The following is an 18854-nucleotide window of genomic DNA, read 5'->3' as shown; positions in this document are numbered from 1 at the left end:
GGGAGAACCAGACCACCTTCCCTGCCTCCTGAGAAATTTGCAGGCAGATCAAGAAGCAAGAGTCAGAATCAGACATGGAACAACAGACTGGTTCTAAATTGGGAAAGGAGTACATCAAGGCTGTATATTGTCACCCTGTTTATTTAATTTATATGCAGAGTACATTATGTGAAATGCCAAACTGGATGAAGCACAAGCTGGAATCAAGATTGCCGGGAGAAATATCAATAACCTCAGATATGCAGATGACACTACCCTTATGGCAGAAAGTAAAGAGGGACTAAAGATCCTCTTGATGAAAGTGAAAGAGGAGAGTGAAAAATCTGGCTAAAAACGCAACATTCAAAACACTAAGATCATGGCATCCAGTCCCATCACTTCATGGTAAATAGATGGGGAATCAGTGGAAACAGTGAGAGATTTTATTTTCGGGGGCTCCAAAATCACAGCAAATGGTGACACAGCCATAAAGTTAAAAGACACTTGCTCCTTGGAAGAAAAGCTATGACCAACCTAGACAGCATATTAAAAAGCAGAGACATTACTTTGGCGACAAAGATCCGTCTAGTCAAAGCTATGGTTTTTCCAGTAGTCATGTATGGATGTGAGAGTTGGGCTATAAAGAAAGCTGAGCTCAGACGAATTGATGCTTTTGAACTGTGGTGTTGGAGAAGACTCTTGAGAGTCCCTTGGACTGCAAGATCAAACCAGTCAATCCTAAAGGAAATCAGTCCTGAATATTCATTGGGAGGACTGATGCTACAGCTGAAACTCCAGTACTTTGGCCACCTGATGTGAGAACTGACTCATTGGAAATGACCTAGATGCTGGGAAAGATTGAAAGCAGGATGAGAAGGGGACAACAGAGGATGAGACGATTGAATAGCATCATCGATTCGATGGACATGAGTTTGAGCAAGCTCTGGGAGTTGGTGATGGACAGTGAAGCCTGGTATACTGCAGTCCATGGGGTTGCAAACAGTCAGATACAACTGAGCGACTGAACGGAACTGAATTGACTTGAAGGCCAAACCCATCCGATGGATATATCTTATTTTGCCTGTTATTAAACTGTAGAGACTAAAGATTTTAAAAACTGGGAGATGTCACCTAAAACCCAGATTTCCTCTCTTTCTAAAAACTGCAACATCTGGCCACACAGGGCCGACAGCCCCAAGCAACCATCACATGGCTGCCTCCCACTAGGCATGGCACTGGCCCCTCAGCCATTCAGTCTCCTTCACTCCTTACTTACACCTGCCTGTGTGACTCATTTATACTATCTGTCTGCCACTCTTCAGAGTCATTTTAGTTTGTATCTCCTAGTCTAGAGGAAAAAGTTCAAACTGAATGATACTTTTCCTCAGCCATTTATTCGCTTCTTTATGCATTCATTAGACAGGTATTTATTTTGTGTCTGTGCTAGGGAAGCACTTGGAATACAAAGTTCAATATATTTTGGTCTTTTCTTTCTAACTTTACATACAGATTCCCTTCAACTAACTCTATTCTAACCAACAGTTGATTTAAGAGACATCTCTCTCCTAATGTTCATAGCCTGGAGGCTAAATTCCCAAATCCTTTGCAGTTAGCTGAGGCTATAAAGACAAAGTCTGGACCAACTGGATGTGAACATAAGTGACGTGTACAACTTCCAAGTCCTGTCTGTGAGAGTGAAGTTGGGTGCTCTCCATGTTCCCCTTCTGGTGAGATGGAACACAGGCTCAGCACTGGAGTCCCCTGGGACAAGAGCAACAGGGAGAAAGCACCTGAGTCCCTAGATGGCCTCTGTCTTCCCTGGATTGATTGCCTACCTCTTGTTACGTGAGAGACCAACAATCTTCCAGCTTATTATATTTCAGAATCTCTTTGTCTACAGCAGTTTAGCCTACACCCTTTACTATTTCCCAAATACACCTTAAATATTCTTGCCCTCAACCTTAGCTTATACCAAAGCTTTTGTCACTAATATCCTGCCTTCTCATCTCTACTAAACTTGGCTCATCATTCAAGGCCCAGCTCAAGCAGTGCATCTTCTGTGATGCTTGTTATCTTCCTTTCTCTGTTCTCCCATTGTTTGACTTTCCACTTGATGAGACTTATCAAATATTATCATATTTAACAAACAGGGCCTAGAATTATGTTGTCATAGCTCTCTCAAACTCCAGGTCCAGAATTTAAATCAAAATTTGAGATTTTACATACCATAAATACAGAAGAATATTCAGAGCCCAGTATTCTGTTACTAATGCCTCTTGTGGAAAAATAATCTGCACTATCAATTCATGTTCAGTTTGTTATCTTTTAGCACTCTTGGATCTTTCGATTTCAGCTACAAAGCTGAGCCTTTCCAAGTCTTTAAAATCATGGCTTTTTCCTTAATATTTAAGCTAAATTCCTTATTCTTGTACCTAAACAAATTTTTCAACCCACTGGATACACATTTCTAAGAATAAGAAATGCACTGAGAAGATCAAGGGTTCAACCTTGAATGGTGATTAACAGTCATCTTGTAGTCCTCTCATACTTGGAATATGAGAATCTCTAGGACAACCTTAGAGGGAGAAAGCAGAAGATGCACTTGGGGAAGGAAATTAATAGGGAAAATAGGTACCAGGGAGTGAATATATTCCAGAAGAAAATATATTCCAGAAGAATAGTAAAGGAAAAGGAAAAGAAATAAGGAAGATAATTCAGATACAGGAGAAAGGTGAGACTAGCAACTATGAGGGATAAGGTTAGCATAAGGGAAAGGCATGTACAAAATGAAATGCCAGTGAAGAAGAGTTGAATCCAATAACCTCAAAATGCTTCCTATCTGATCAGATACTCTTATGAGATCATTACAAACACTGAAGTGCAGACTACCACTCCACCAACTTTAGGAAAACCGCTATGTGGTTGGTACAAAAGAAACATCAAAAGGAGGTGAAAATTAAATTTATAGCAGATCTCGATAAAGTTACTAAGTTACTCTGCTGCTGCTGCTAAGTCGCTTCAGTCGTGTCTGACTCTGTGTGACTCCCATAGACAGCAGCCCACCAGGCTCTGCCATCCCTGGGATTTTCTAGGGAAGAACACTGGAGTGGGTTGCCATTTCCTTCTCCAATGCATGAAAGTGAAAAGTGAAAGTGAAGTCGCTCAGTCATGTCCAACTCTTTGCAACCCCATGGACTGCAGCCTGCTGCTGCTGTCTGCTGCTAAGTCACTTCAGTCATGTCCGACTCTATGTGACCCCATAGACGGCAGCCCACCAGGCTCCCCCGTCCCTGGGATTCTCCAGGCAAGAATACTGGAGTTGGTTGCCATTTCCTTCTCCAATGCATGAAAGTGAACTCGCTCAGTCGTGTCCCACTCTTAGCGACCCCATGGACTGCAGCCCACCAGGCTCCTCCGTCCATGGGATTTTCCAGGCAAGAGTACTGGAGTGGGGTGCCATTGCCTTCCTGCTGCTGCTCCTGCTGCTAAGTTGATTTAGTCGTGTCTGACTCTGTGTGACCCCATAGATGGCAGCCCACCAGACTCCCCTGTCCGTGGGATTCTCCAGGCAAGAACACTGGAGCGGGTTGCCATTTCCTTCTCCAATGCATGAAGGGGCAAATAAAAACAATACAGCTGTGTTTCAAATCAAGTAAAGAATGGCAGGCAGGGTTTTTTTAAAAACACCCAAGTGTTTTTTTGTTGTCGTTTTTTATTTTTTAAGACAAATCTTGGCTCTTGAAGTTTTGTCCTATCATACAAAAAAGCTAGAGGTTGAGAGGTGAGATCTTTAAAGCATAAAAGGTAATCATCCTGAGGTAAAAGGTAATCACACTAAGAAAAGATTAAAAAATAACTCAAAGACTTAAACCTAAGTCTTAAACTATAAAACGCCTAAAAGAAAACATAAAAGCCTCCATTGGTCTTGGCAAAGATTTCTTGGCTATGACACCAAAAGCACAGACAACAAAAGCAAAAATAGACAGATGGGTCCATAGCACACTTTGAAAATTCTGAGTATCAAAGGGCCCAGTGAAAAGGCAACCTATGGAATGGCAGAAATGTTAGAAAATCAAAAATATAATAAGATCCAGAATATAAAGAACTCCTACAACTCAACAACAAAAAATCAAATAACCCAATTTATAAGATGGGTGAAGGACCTCAATAGACATTCCTCCAAAAAGGATATACAAATGGCCAACAAACATATGAAAAGATGCTCAATACATCACTTATCATCAGAGAAATGCAAATCAATATCCTAATGAGATATTACCTCACACCCATTAGAATGGCTACTATGATTTAAAAAAAAACACAACAGAAAACAACAAATGCTGGTGAGGCTATGGAGATAAGGAGAAACTGAAACTCATGTACTTGGGATTATTAAATGGAGCAACCACTATGGCAAATGGTATGGTGATTCCTCAAAAAATTAAAAGCACAACTACCATACGATCCAGCAGCAATCCAATCCAATTTCTAAGAATATATCCATGGAATTGTAAGTAGGGTCTTGAGGTATTTGCATGCCTACCTTCATAGCAGCATTATTCACAATAGCCAAGATGTGGAAGCAAGCCAAATATCCCTCCACAGATGAATGGGTAAACAAAATGTGGTGTGTATATATATATATATATATATATATAATGGAATATCATTCACTGTTTAGAAAGAAGGAAATACTGCCATATGCTACAACATGGATGAACCTTGAGGACATTATGCTCAGTGAAATGAACCAGTCACAGAAAGACAAATACTATATAATTCCATTTAAATGAGGCATCTAAAAGGCTTCCCAGGTGGTGCGGGGTAAAGAATCCACTGCCAATGCAGGAGACTCAAGAGATTCCGGTTCGATCCCCAGGTAGGGAAGAACCCCTGGAGTAGGAAATGGCAACCTGCTCCAATATTCTTGCTTGGAAAATTCCATGGACAGAGGAGCCAGAGGAGCCTGGTGGACTACAACCCATGGGGTCACAAAGAGTTGGACATGCTGAGCACACACACAAAGGAGTCAAATTCATAGAAACTCAAAGTAGAATGGTGGTTCCCAGTGGCTGAAGGAGAGGGGATAAGGGCATCATTAGTATAGTTTCAGATTTGAAAGATGAAAAAGTTCTGGAGATACGTTTCACAACAATAAGACGATACTTAATACTACTGAACTATACACTTAAAAATGGTTAGGAAGGCAAATTCCATGTTTTTTTTTTTCTTTTACCACAATGGAAAAAAAAGGAGAAAAAAAAGAGAAGACAGGAGAGCGTGATATTTCTTTAATCACTGACACCATCAGTGTGGCATCAGTGATGTATCAACATATGGTCAAAACAAGGATGAAAAATAGGAAGGGTTTTATCTGCACCATTTTATCTCTGGGATAAAGAAATGCAGAAATCAGTGACAAGTTAATCCCAGGACCACACCTGTTCTATATTCCCATTATTCGTTACTCGGGAATTACTGACCAATTCCTGTCTCTATCTACAGGCGGCGGCAATGGTGACTGCCTTTGCTACCACAGACTAGACTACAATTCTATATAGCCTAGTTACAAAGAGCAAGCACTCAAATACCTGTTGCACTCAATCTGAAATTACTTATGTGCAAAGACATTCTTAGCTGATACCAAAAATAGGTTTTCAAATTGGACTGTAGATGTCTCTGAGATAAAATGCTAACAACAGCTGAGTCATTGAACTATAGCTGAGACACTATAGTTGAGCATTTGAAGACATTTATATCTCGGGGGGAAAAAGGAATTAGCTATGTCATGCATCCATTAACTTGGTACCAATAAATTCAACCCAATGGAGTCATGTCTTCCAGAGTGAGTTCTGAGAATTTAGAGTGAGCAGAAAGCCTGTGATGTGAGAAGGGAATCTGGCACTTATCCCAAAGGACAGATCTCCCGAAATGCTTCACTTGTCGCTCAGTCGTGTCTGTGGAGAAGGCAATGGCACCCCACTCCAGCACTCTTGCCTGGAAAATCCCATGGACGGAGGAGCCTGGTGGACTGCAATCCATGGGGTCACTAAGAGTGGGACACGACTGAGCGAGTTCACTTTCACTTTTCACTTTCATGCATTGGAGAAGGAAATGGCAACCCACTCCAGTGTTCTTGCCTGGAGAATCCCAGGGACTGGGGAGCCTGGTGTGCTGCCATCTATGGGGTCGCACAGAGTTGGACACGACTAAAGCGACTTAGCAGCAGCAGCAGCAGTCGTGTCTGACTCTTCGAGACCCCATGGACTGGAGGTCCTCTGTCCATGGATTTTTCCCAGCAATAATACTGGAGTGGGTTGCCATTTCCAACTCCAGGGGATCTTCCCAGTCAAGGGATCGAACCCAGATCTCCGGCATTGCAGGTGGATTCTTTACCATCTGAGCCACCAGGGAAGCCCTGCTGTTATCACACCACACTGCACTTTTCCAGCTCCCTAAGAATCACAACTGCTCAACTAGCATCAGTAATCACCCACATTGGACTAGTGGCTACTTACCAGCTATGGCTATGAGAAAGAAGTCATACTATTCATTTGCCAATCTAGTAGTGGTCTGTGGGTTTTATAAATAGATTTGATCTGCCTATGTGATTACTGCCTAAGTTCCTTGGCATTTGAATACATCTCTAGGAGGAAAGCAAGTCAGTTCTGGCATCTCAGCTGAAATCCCAGCTCCCATACTTAGCAGCAGGGTGACTCTGGGCAAGTCATTGGCATTAGAGCCTTAGATCTGTACAAACAGGACCAATAATAGCTCTTCCCTGGGGATGTTATATAAATTAAATGAAGGAATCTACTCAGAACGTCGCATATAGTGGATGCTCAGCAGACATTATTTGCCTAGCTTCTTCCTCACTTTCAAGCAAAGGTCAGCAAATGTTTTCTATCAAGGACCATACAGTAAACATTCTAGGCTTTCCAAGCCATTGGTCTCTGTCACAACACTCAATTTTGTCACTGCAGGACAAAAGTAGCCATAAATGATGAGCACAGCTATGTTCCAATAAAATCTTATTGTAAAAATTAGGCCTTGGGCCAGTTTTGGCCCACAAGCTATAGCTGCCATTCCTTAACACTTAAACCACATATGTCCAGACATCAGACTAAGCTAATTTTTCATCATTCTGTTGGATTTTGCCTGCTCCAGACATGTCCTTGCCCTTTCTCTTAGTTGCTTTTATTTCTTGAATGTATCAGAGCAAATGAGTCTAGTTCAATGGACTGACTCATCTCTTGACTTTTAATTTTAGGCCTTGAGAAGCCCCATAGAAGGTAAGCACTCAGACCTGGGATGCTCGATTACCTTATCCACACAAGAGGTTCTCAGGAAATCAGCCACATTTGAGGAAGATTCCCTCAACCTGCACAGAGACTGGAAGAGAGACCATCACTTAAGAACTCATCTAACTGAGGAACTTTCATTAAAGGAGAAGGATGGGTTGCAACTTATTTCCCAGGTTTTAAAATACTGTATAACCAATATATTTGCATTCATTTGTGTATGTATAAAGCACTTCTTAGAGGACATAAGAACTGAAAACAACAATGATCACTGGCAAGGTGGGAACTCAAATTGAGGGACAAGGATGGGAGAGAGTTAACTGAATATTTTTTAAATGTTTTTAATGGTTTTGTTTATTTTTATTGATGTATAGTTGATTTGCAATGTTGTGTATAGTTGATTTGCAGTGTTGTGTTAGCTTCTAGTATACAGCAAAGTAACTCAGTTATATATATATCAACACATTCCTTTTCATATTCTTTTCTATTATGGTTTATCTCAGGATATTGAATATAGTTCCCTATGCTATACAGTAGGGCCTTGTTGTTTATCTGTTTTATATATAGTGGTGTATATCTGCTAATCTCAAACTCCCACCCTTTTGTCCTTTGGTAACCATAAGTTGTTGTTGTTGTTGTTGTTGTTTTATGTCTGTGAGTCTGTTTCTTAAGCATAAGTTTTTAAACCATGTGAAAACATGCAATCTATTCAAAGAAATTAATTTTTCTGATGAATTAAAAATTCAAACTAAAACAAAGCTTTCACATTCACAAAACCAGCCTAGTAAGAGAAAGACATACATGTGAGAGGTGATAAAGCATCTGAGACTCACATGTCTCATGACTCCCAGGTGTTCCCAGGGACCCTAAGGCAGCCCATAGTTTTAGATCAGGCCACAGTTCCTCCCATGGAGTCCCACATGCCACACTGAGAAGCTTTCCAGCACCTCCACCTCTCTTGCTACTGACTCTTTTATTCCTGCCTTCAAATAAGCTCTAACTTTTTAAATAGAAACTTTTATCTGACCTCACTTTCCACTGCCATACTTTCTCTCATATGGCTTTCACAGCTCGGTTCCGGGAGCCATTAGGAATGATTCTCTCTCACTTCTTAACCATCTATAACCCAGCTTCTACCTCTGCTTTTTCATGAAGTCCCTTTTTCTCTAAGGTCCTCACTGACTCTTTGCAACAAATCTAAAGGTTGGTTTTTCACCTTCATCCTTACTGTTCTTGAACTCCATTTTGCAAAGAACAAAGCTGATGTTCATCTTACTAAACATCTCTTCTCCCTTCATTTACTTGGTACCACAGAATTCTGTTCCTCCCTCAACCCCACTCTGGGCCGCTTTCATATTCCTGCCTCATAACTGGGCTAAAACTTGAGACATCCTTTTCTCTTTTCCATCTATCCTCATTCTCTCAGGGATTTCTTCTCTTCCCAAGACTTTATTTAGTGGGAAGAGAAAGCAGACGGGGCTTGAAGCATGGCTCTATGACATATTAGCTGTGCAGGTTAAGGGAAGTAATTTAATCTCTCTGAACTCATTTCCTCCACTCTAAAGCAGGGTCACTCACCCTTTCATTCAACAGTCTTCACTGAGCACCTACTAGGTAGCAGACAATGTTCTGGGTACATGAGATTCACTAGCAAACTAAACAGATGAGCATTTCTACCCTCACAGAGCTCTCAGTCTAGCAGAGGGGGACAAAACATTAACAATAATATTCATGCTAAATAAGAGAATTATATAAAATGTAAAAATACAGTAAGAGCTGAAGACAAGAAACAGAGGTCAGGATACACCTTTTAAAAGGTGATCAGGGTAAGCTACCCTGTGTGCGTGTTTAGTTGTATTCAACTCTTTGCTACCCTATGGTCTGTAGTCTGCCAGGCTCCATGGGGATTCTCCAGGCAGGAATACTGGGGTGGGTTGCCATGCCCTCCTCCAGGGGATCTTCCTGATCCAGAAATCAAACCTGCATCTCTTATGTCTCCTGCATTGGCAGGCAGGTTCTTTACCACTAGCACTACCTGGGAAACCCAAACTTCCCTAAGAAGCTAATATTTGAGCAATCACTCAGAAGAGAAGGAGGAATTAAAAAACTGACAGAGAAGGTACAGCCAGAGGGAGCTGACAAAGGTCTGAAAGGCAGAAGTGTGCCTAGCTTATTCTAGGGACAGCAACGGGGCCAACGTGGAAATGGAGTGAAGTGAGCACAGGAAAGAGCAATTGGAAATGAGTCGGAGAAGAGTTGGGGTGGGGGGGGCCTGAATGCCATAGGAGCTGTTGTGGGGTTTTGAGCAGAGGGGTGACATGATCTTTTCCGGGTTTTGAGCCGAGGGGTGACATAATCTGATTTAATTTATAAGGATCACTCTGGCTGCTCTGTTGGGAACAGACTTTAGGAGAAGCAGGGTGGAAGCAGAGAAACCAGCAAGGAGGCTACTGCAGTAATCCAGGCAGGAGGTGATGGTAGCTAGGACCAGAGTGGGTGCACTGGAGAAGTGGTCAATTTAAGATTAAAAAAAAAAAAAACTTGTAGGGTTGTTGTGAGAATCTTATGAAAGCATGACTGCAGGTAAAGTGCCTAGTATGTGCCTGATACCAGGAAGATGTTAACTTCCTAAGTGGCTTAGTGGTTAAACAAACAAACAAAAAATTGTCTGCCAACACAGGTGACTCAGGAGATGAGAAAAGGGTTCAATCCCTGGTGGGGAAGATCCCTTGGAGTAGGAAATGGCAACCTATTCCAGTATCCCTGCCTAGAGAATCCCATGCACAGAGGAGCCTAGTGGGCTAGCGTCCATGCAGTTGCAAAGAGTTGGATACAAGTGAGCACGCACGCCTGCACACTTACTATATTTTTCTGGTCAAATATGGGTCACCATATGGAAGAGGTCAAAGCTAGAATGTGATACCCCAGGTCAACTGACCTGGGGAGTGACAGTCACCCTCACCTGAAGTATTGAAATGAGGTTGGGCTGAGGAGGGGGCTTAATCTCCTTCTAGCTTTTCACCTCACAGCCCAACTCCAGAACAATATTTCCCGAGGCCTACACTCGCTCTTAAAAAGTTTCATCATCTACTCAACATCAGTGCATATATTTTAAAAAACTACCTGCCTCACCTCCATCTCAAGCTGTTTCTTCTATTAAAACTACACCAGTACCTAGAGGCTGAAAACTTAGCTTCATCTTTGTAGAATTATGGAATCAAAGATGCTTCCTTTGGAAGTTGGTATAATGCCATCATTTGTTTAAAACATCTCTACCTACAAAAAAGAAATGAGGCCCAGAATGGAGCATGACTAGCTGTGAGTCACTCTTTGTCTTTAATGACTCGGCAAGGTCTGGAACCGGTTTTCTGGGTCCCGGTCTCGTCGTCAACGGCCCTCCCCACATTCACCTGTGCCCCATTTCTACAGCCCCTTACGCTGGCTGCCAGAGGCATCTCCGTATACCTCACCGCCATGGCTGCCATGACTATCTTTCCTGTCACTGCCCAGGAGGCCTTCCAGAAAGGTTATTGGAGGCCACAGCCTATTCTGCTTCAAGTGTGCTGGCTCTGGGTTCAACTCTCGGCTCTGCACTCACTAGCTGTGAGACCCTGAGCCAGTTTCCTAATCACACTCTGCCTTGCCATCTTCATCTGAAAAGCTCTTACCTCCCAGGACTTATCAGAACAAGGCATGTAAGGCCCTTAGCACAGAACCAGCGCAAATAACAGCCCAAGGAGGGTGAGTTACCGTGAGCCATGATTATTCTCAGTCCCTTTCAGAGAAGTTACCACAGATGTCTGGTGAACAAACCCTACTTGCCTTGGTCTGGCCATCAGGGCCTGGCAGCAACCAGGTCTATTAAATGTACGGAAATGTAGTGCTCCCCGCTCACTGACCTTCTGTTGAGAAATTCTCTGTGCCCCAGTACCATGCTCATTCTCAATCCCCACCTCCATCTTTTGGTTTTTGCTCCTGCCTGAAATGCTCAGCTTAGTTCTCTCTGTCTAAATCCTGGCACATTCTTCAAAGCCCCAGTGAAAGCTTATTCTTTCACAAGGACTTCCCAGGCAAATCTCAGCTCTGCTGCTATTATTTCTTCTCTTCAATACTACCGTATTTACATGTGGTACACACTGGTCACTCTTGTGGAAAGGCATGGGAGCATTTAGTTAATAATATGAGTTCTAGAGCAAACTGCCTGGTCTCTCTCAGCCTCGATCTCCTCATACATAAAATAGGGTTAATATTAGGGTTGTTGTGAAGATTGGACACACAAATACTTAGTAAAAAAAAATTATTAATATACGTAACTATTATTACATATTGCTGTTAACTTTTCCCTCTTTGTTTTATATATTTTGATCTTCTTCATCCAGGTCATTCCATCCATATGTACTATACTTTTATCTAGTATCTTATATCACAGCTTACATTAATGAGCTAAGTTCTGAAAATTTTGATTTCTCTTCTTAAAGATTTCATTACATCTAATAATTTGCTCTAAAAGTACAGATTTACCCAAAATATCACTTCCCCATCTCAGAGCCCATACAGGTAGCATGATTATTAGCCAGAGGAGGAAGGTTGAAGAAAAGAAAAAATCCTGAAAACTAAAACTGTCTGGTCTTTTTCTGCAAAAGTTAATATTGGAGATATGGAAGCTATTCTGGGGTTAGAACCAACAAATCAGAAAAGCACTGGGGGTAACTGGAACTTTCCATTCACACATTCCTGAAGTACTGGTATGTGTGCACGGCTACTGTCGTACTTTGTTTTGTATTTCACTCAAGCGGGTCCACCACTCACCAGGAGCAATGTTAGGTCTGAGCAACACCAACCAAGAGTTCTACGGCAGCAGGCATACATCAAGCTAATGCACAGACATGCACAGTTCCTGGTTGAGGCCCACTGTCACTAGGCAGTGATCATTGTGTGTTTTTTTCTTTTCTTTCTTTGGGGAATCAACTATGTTTATCAACAATAGCAAGATGTTTTAGAACAGGGAAGGGTTCACCTTTTCCCAGCAATACTTCCAAAAACCAGGTAAGAAATCATCTAGATTAAGGAGACCATCCTTACCTCTATTTTTTCCCATATGGCTTCATAGTTGTCCTGGTGTTGAATATCTTGCATCAGTTTCTGAATTAAAGCAGACTTTGCAGCAGAATGGCTCTCATTTTTCTCAGAGGATGAGACTCTCTCTGACTTCTCGTCCGGGTATTTTTTCATGCCAGAGAGAGGCATGCACAGTTCCTCGTCGGAAAGAAGGTCACTCAAGGGGCCAGATTCCACACTCTCCCCGAGTGAAGAGGCTATGTCACTGGACGAGCTTGGAGACACCCTGCCTAGCCTCGTATGCTTCTTCTTGACATGGTATGTTGGATACATCTCAGAATCTGAGTTCATTTCAGACAGTTCCCAGTCGTCAATATTCTGAAGGGTTTCTCCTCTGGGTTTCTGAGGCAGCAGCTTTGTTAGATTTTCCAACTTCAGAGCTAATACTTCTGTCTGCTTGAGGTGAGAGGGCAGTGCCAGGTACTCATCAGAGCCATACCAGGCCTCCACAACCTGACCGTTCCTGGTGATGTGACTTGGGGAGGAGGAGTAGCTGCTTTTGTCTTTGTGTTCTGAAAGAAGGGGTCCTAGAGACGTGACGCTGTCTGAGCTAGCAGAGGACTCACTGCTTTGAGTAAAAGGTGGTGAACTGGATGTTTCTGACTGCACTGGCAATTTGGCCTTCCCACTCCTCTGGTGACACGGCTCCAGTGAGGACGTGGAGGCAGACTCTGTCTCTTGCCTCTGTCCGGCCTTGGAAGGACTAGAAGGAATTGCATTCGGCACTGTCAAACTCCTAGTGCTTTTGGCTTGCTTGTCTGAACTGGGTTCCTGTTTAGGGGTCTGGCATGGAGGCACCTCTTCTCCGGTCTTCTGGGGCTTTTTCAGCCGAAGCTTCTCTTTATGGCAGTCATTGAGCCTCCCCAGGCTGGAGGAGATCTCCTTAATGTGACTTCTAGCTGTATTTTCAAGATTCCCATCCCCCATCTTGTGCAAACACTCATATGACTGGCTGGCGGCAGAGGGGCTGTTGGGGTAAGGAGACTGTAACACCAGGCACAGCTTAGACCTGTCAGGAGGATCCACCAGGGATGGGGTGCTTCTGCTCATCTCAGGCTTCAGATCGACCATCTGCTTCTTTCCACTAGAGCCTTTCAGATTATTTTTAAATGTCTCGTCTTTAAGGAAAAACCCTCTTTTTGGCAACGTGGGCTGTGTGGGAGAGTCCTCATTATAGTTAAAGCAGTCTCTGATGGATCGCTTGGGGGTTGTGTTTTCACAAGCAAGAGGCTGTGGATTCTTTGCCCCAAGTTGGGAAGAGGAATCAGATTCTTGCTTCACAGCTTCTGAAGCGGGTTGAACAGCATTTGTCGGAGCTTCCACTGAAGATGATGGCCCCTGCATTAAGCCTGGTTGTTCCTCCACTGTGCACACATTATTTTCCTCACTTCTACCTCTGTCATCTGCTGAAAGAGATACTTGAGACGCCTCCTCGCTCACGGCTTCGCTGCAGTTGGAAGGGATGGAGTCAGGAGCCACCGAAAGTAACCCAACACTTCGGATAAGCTCGGGGAACTCCTTTTCCATCTCACTGTAGCTCCACGAGTCGAAGGGTTTGGTTTTGACCTGGCTAGAGGTCATATCACCCAGGCCACCGAGCAAATCCTCACTTGGACTGTAGTCAGATAGTTCGAAAGCAGTAATACCGCAATCCAGAGACAAGTAATTTTGAGAGCATTTGATTGTTAACTGTCCAGAGTCGTCTACTTCCGTTAGAGCATCAAGCCGGCCCTGAAACAGACAACAGAAATGGTTTCAGCAAATGTAACATTATACTCACTTGCTGCTCACATGAAATCTCAGCAGAAGCCACAATACAGGCCAAAAATGCATCAATCTCAATTGCTTCTGGTTTCAGGTACAGAAAGGCACATTCACTGATTACCATATTGCTTTACATAGCATCCTGTTCTTAAATATTTAAGGATTTTTCTTCAATCTGGAGAACAGAGCCTTGGTCAAGGCCAATCCAAAAATAACCATTCTTGCCTGGACTTTCTGTTTTAAAATAGTGTATTGTTCACTTAGGAAGCATTTGATAAGTGATGCCTTAAGTAGTAATATTTCTGAGAACAAATTAATATGAGAGTAAAATCTCCACGTATATCTCTTTAGCTTATCACTCCATCACATGCTACAGTCGTAAGCTCATAGTAAATGCTCAGTAAATACTTTAAAGTAGAATAATTAATTATAGTAAGTCTGTTGTGTTAAAAATATGTTCACAAATCACAGGAAGATGAAATACTGAATTTGCATACATAACAAAAACAGTTCAAGACCAGCTTCTACTGTCCCCATCTGTGTGAAGGTAAACATGAGAATCCTGGAAAAAAATAACGTGTTTCAAAACAGTATCTTTGCAGCCCCCATCCCTTTCCTCTGTGTGTATTCTCCCATACTCTCCCACCCTGATGCCCACTTCATCTGTGTATGTTAGATACCAAGTGCCCACCTTCCTTCAAAGTAGGCTGACTTGAAATTCCCTTATGCTAAAAAATAGTATTATAAGTGTTTTTAATTTAATTGTTGGTTGTGTGATTAAGGTTCTTATCTCATTACTAATGCAGTTTCCAACATCACACAACAAATGGGGAGAGTTTTAATTGACAATTTGTTTGGGACAGAAGGGACCCTAGCATCCGACATGCCTACAAGGCTGAAGGAATAGCTGGTCTAATCTAGCCCTTTAGGAGATGAAGAAAGAAAACTGCGGAGTGGAGGGTGGTGATACCCCAGATCTCTGTGCTCCTGAGGGAGGAATGGAGTGAGCATGACTCTGTTATTTCAGTCGGGTTATCCCAAGATCTGATCTCTCCAGGCCCTTATATCAGGTTTTTTGGCTCATTTGTTTGTTTGGATTGGGGAGGTTCTCTCTCTTCAGACCTCGCCTTTATCTCCTATTCCCTTCAGTCTTATTCCACAACATCCAGGTAAATAATAATAATGAAAAGCCTCATTTTATTTTTGAGCCTAAATCTCCTCATCTTATAAATGGGGATGATTCCTTATTACTATTATTTTTTCATTTAATCCTCAAAACGATTTTCTCCTGGGGTCTGTACTGTTGTCCCTGTTTTGTATAAGTGGAGCCTGAGCCAAAAGAAGGCGCATAACCAGCACAGGGCCTGGTGACTAAAGCTGAGCTAAGCCCTAAATGGAGGCTGTCTGATCCAGAGTCCACACTCTGACCTTTGTGCCAAAATTTTCTCTGATTCACTGGATGCTATTTTAAACTGGGGACTCCTCCAGTTTGCCTTCCACATTGCCACCAGAGTAATCTTTACAAATTGCAAGTCTGATGCTATTACTTCTTTGCTTAAAGTCTTTTGTTAGCTTCCTACTGCTAGATTAAAACTCAAACCCTTCAAAGGCAGATATAAAGAGGTCTCTCTCAGGCCACCTGCCCCTCCAAGACTGTACTCAGCCACAGCATCGTCCTTTCATTTCTTTTAATATATTGTCTTTCTTCTGCCTCAGAACCTTTGCACATGCTATTTCCTCTGCCAATAAAGCTTCCCACCTGTAACACCCCTAACTAGTTAACTCTTACTCACCCCTCAGACCTCAGATCAAGCTTTATTTCTTCAAGATTCTAAAGTCCCACATAAATCAGAATCTTTTATAATCTCTCAAAAAACTATGTTGTTTTTCCTGAAACATTTATCTCAATCTTTAAATACATACTATTGTGATTCTTTGATTAATCTGTTTATCCCATTGGTTTGTAAGCACCACAAGGATATAAATCACATAGAAAATGGTTTGCTCACCAGGATAACCACAACACTTAGCATAGTGAGCTGCAGAGAGTAAGCATTCAAAGATACATGTGTTGAATGAATGAAGACATTTGGGAATGTATATCTATGCCTTCATGAAGTTTATTCCTCTGATTATGTAGTTTTAGTTGACTCCAGTGATTAAATGCCCAAACCTCAGAGTTAAATGGACACGACCGAAGCAACTTAGCATGCATGCATGCATTGGAGAAGGAAATGGCAACCCACTCCAGTATTCTTGCCTGGAGAATCCCAGGGACAGAGGAACCTAGTGGGCTGCCGTCTATGGGGTTGCAAAGAGCTGGACATGACTGAAGTGACTTAGCAGCAGCAGCAGCAGAGTTAAGTTCTAGCTTATGCATTAATTATTCATATGACCATGAACCAGTAGCTTGATGTCACTAAGCTTTATTTCCCTCATCTGTAAAAATGAAAAAAATAAGCCATGTCATAGGGCTGCTGCAAGCCTTAAAGACTACGTAAGACACAAGTCTGGCACATGGATAGGTACTCAATGAATCCTTACCCTTATTACTTATTTTATATACATCGCACTTTGTTGTGATATAAATTGTCCTGTGGTTAAGTGCTAGTGGAAAAACACGCAAAGTGCAATGGTATGAGTGCTTGCAAGGGCCAATGTGTTCCCACTGTGAGGGTGAGCATCATTCAGGTAAAGTGCTTACCACACTGTCTGGCATATGGTAAGTTCTTAATCAATGTTTGCTATTGTGTTAATATTATTAAAAGTTATCACTACCTGTGCAACTACCTCTCTTAACCTCAGTCTTCTTATTTGTAAGATGGATTACAATATCATCTGTAAAATAAGGATAACAGCACTCACTCTCCCTACTTTCCAGAATTGTTTGAGGATCTAACAAAATTGTGATGGTGATTCCTAACATTTAATAACATATGTTATTCATCTTTGACTACCTAGTGACTTATAAAGAGTAAGAAATCAGACTCCTATATCCATGGAATTCTCCGGTAAGAATACTGGAGTGAGTTACCATTCCCTTCTCTGGGGGAATCTTCCCAACCCAGGAATTGAACCCAGGTCTTCTGCATTGCAGGCAGATTCTTTACCATCTGAGCCACCAGGGAAGTCAATAAATATTTAAGGGAGGTAGAAAGAAAGGAAGGGAGGAAAGAAATTATTATTATTACAGAAGAGATCAGTTAAGAGCTGGTTTTGCTTGCTTTATTTAATTATTCCTAAGTTTATGTCCTTAAACAATCACTTAAACTCTCTTAAATTCAGTTTTGAGGACTGAATGGAAAAATGAAACTATTTCTTAATGGAAGCATGACTGAAGTATATTTTTTAACTGAAGCAATTGATTTACAATATTGCATTATTTTCAGGTATACAGCAAAGTGATTCAGTTACATATATATTTTTTCAGATTCTTTTCCATTATAGGTTATTCTGATACTGAATATTGTTCCCTGTGTTATATAGTAAATCCCTGTTGTTTATCTAGTCTCTATATAGTTGTGTATACCTATTAATCCCGTACTTTTCATTTATCCCTTTTCCCTTCCTTTTCCCTTTGGTAACCATAAACTTGTTTCTATACCTGTGAATCTGTTTCTGTTTTATAAATAAATTCATTTATGTTATCTTTTATATTCCACTTAAAAGTGATATAATTTAGTATTTGTCTTTCTCTTTCTGACTTATTCATTTAGTATTGTACTCTATAAGTCCATCCATGTTGCTGCAAATGGAGATCTTTCATTCTTTTCTATGGATGAGTAACATTAAAATGGAAGTACTTTTAATATCCATTATCTTTCTTACTAAATGAAACAGTAAACATAAATTGCTTATCACAATTTCTGAAATATAGAAAATTTCAGGATAACACATTATTATACAATTTTGAGCTTTGCCCTAAAGTATTTTTCATTTGTTTGTTTAGCTGGCTTTGTTTCAGTAATACATTTGCCTATTTGTTTACAAGATATTATCTACTCCATATTTAAATAAAGGAATAAAACTCATTTTGTTTGTGTAAGGACAGAAAGAAAGAGAACTTGCCACTTTCTCAGTTTTCAAACCTATTCTATGATGGGCTCTGAAACTCAACTGATTTCTAGAAAAGAAAATGAATTCACCTTCACTGGAATACATCTACTATTTTAGATTATCAGCATGTTTAATACCATTTCCCTCTTCATTCTACAAATCTTTCACAGTTGAATTTATTCTGATAAAGCTTAGAATTTTATCCTAATTCTCTTCCTATTTTCCACAGTTTCAGTGTGTTGGCAAAAACAAAACTGACAAAAAATAGGATCAAAAATAGCTTCAGAAAGGATGGTAATGGAGACAGTGCTTCAGTTCATAGAGAAATGTTCACAAAGCAGAAGGCTTTGAATCCACCGTTCCTTTACCCCTTCATACAATATATTCTTGCATGTCTACACCAAAGCTAAAAACTGACTCCAGACATGAAAATGCACTAAACTGCTTCCAACTGAATCTGTAAATAATTGTTGAGCTCATAGTGTGGGGACCATGGGTACTATTTAATATAAAGTCACAACACAGCTGTGAAAATAGTGGCCAGTTACAGTCTCAATGGTTCTTCATCTTTCATGGGCTACCACCTGGTGAACAAAACAAGTTCAAATAAAAGCATGATGAACATATTCCACAAAA

The 18854-nt window shown here is 41.3% G+C and overlaps 1 protein-coding gene across 1 annotated transcript in view; it reads right to left on the bottom strand.

Moving 5' to 3' along the window:
- AKAP6 (A-kinase anchoring protein 6) overlaps positions 1–18854 on the bottom strand; it is a 385542-nt gene that overhangs the window by 267354 nt on the left and 99334 nt on the right. The window contains exon 3 of the mRNA XM_068991494.1: positions 12363–14129. Within this exon, the coding sequence (XP_068847595.1) occupies positions 12363–14129 (1767 nt within the window). The remainder of the gene's footprint in view (positions 1–12362; positions 14130–18854) is intronic.

Source organism: Capricornis sumatraensis, chromosome 19, assembly GCF_032405125.1.
Source record: "Capricornis sumatraensis isolate serow.1 chromosome 19, serow.2, whole genome shotgun sequence".
Classification (NCBI taxonomy): domain Eukaryota; kingdom Metazoa; phylum Chordata; class Mammalia; order Artiodactyla; family Bovidae; genus Capricornis; species Capricornis sumatraensis.
Note: the sequence above shows the minus strand (reverse complement) of the source record. Positions and strands in the feature narration are given on the sequence as shown.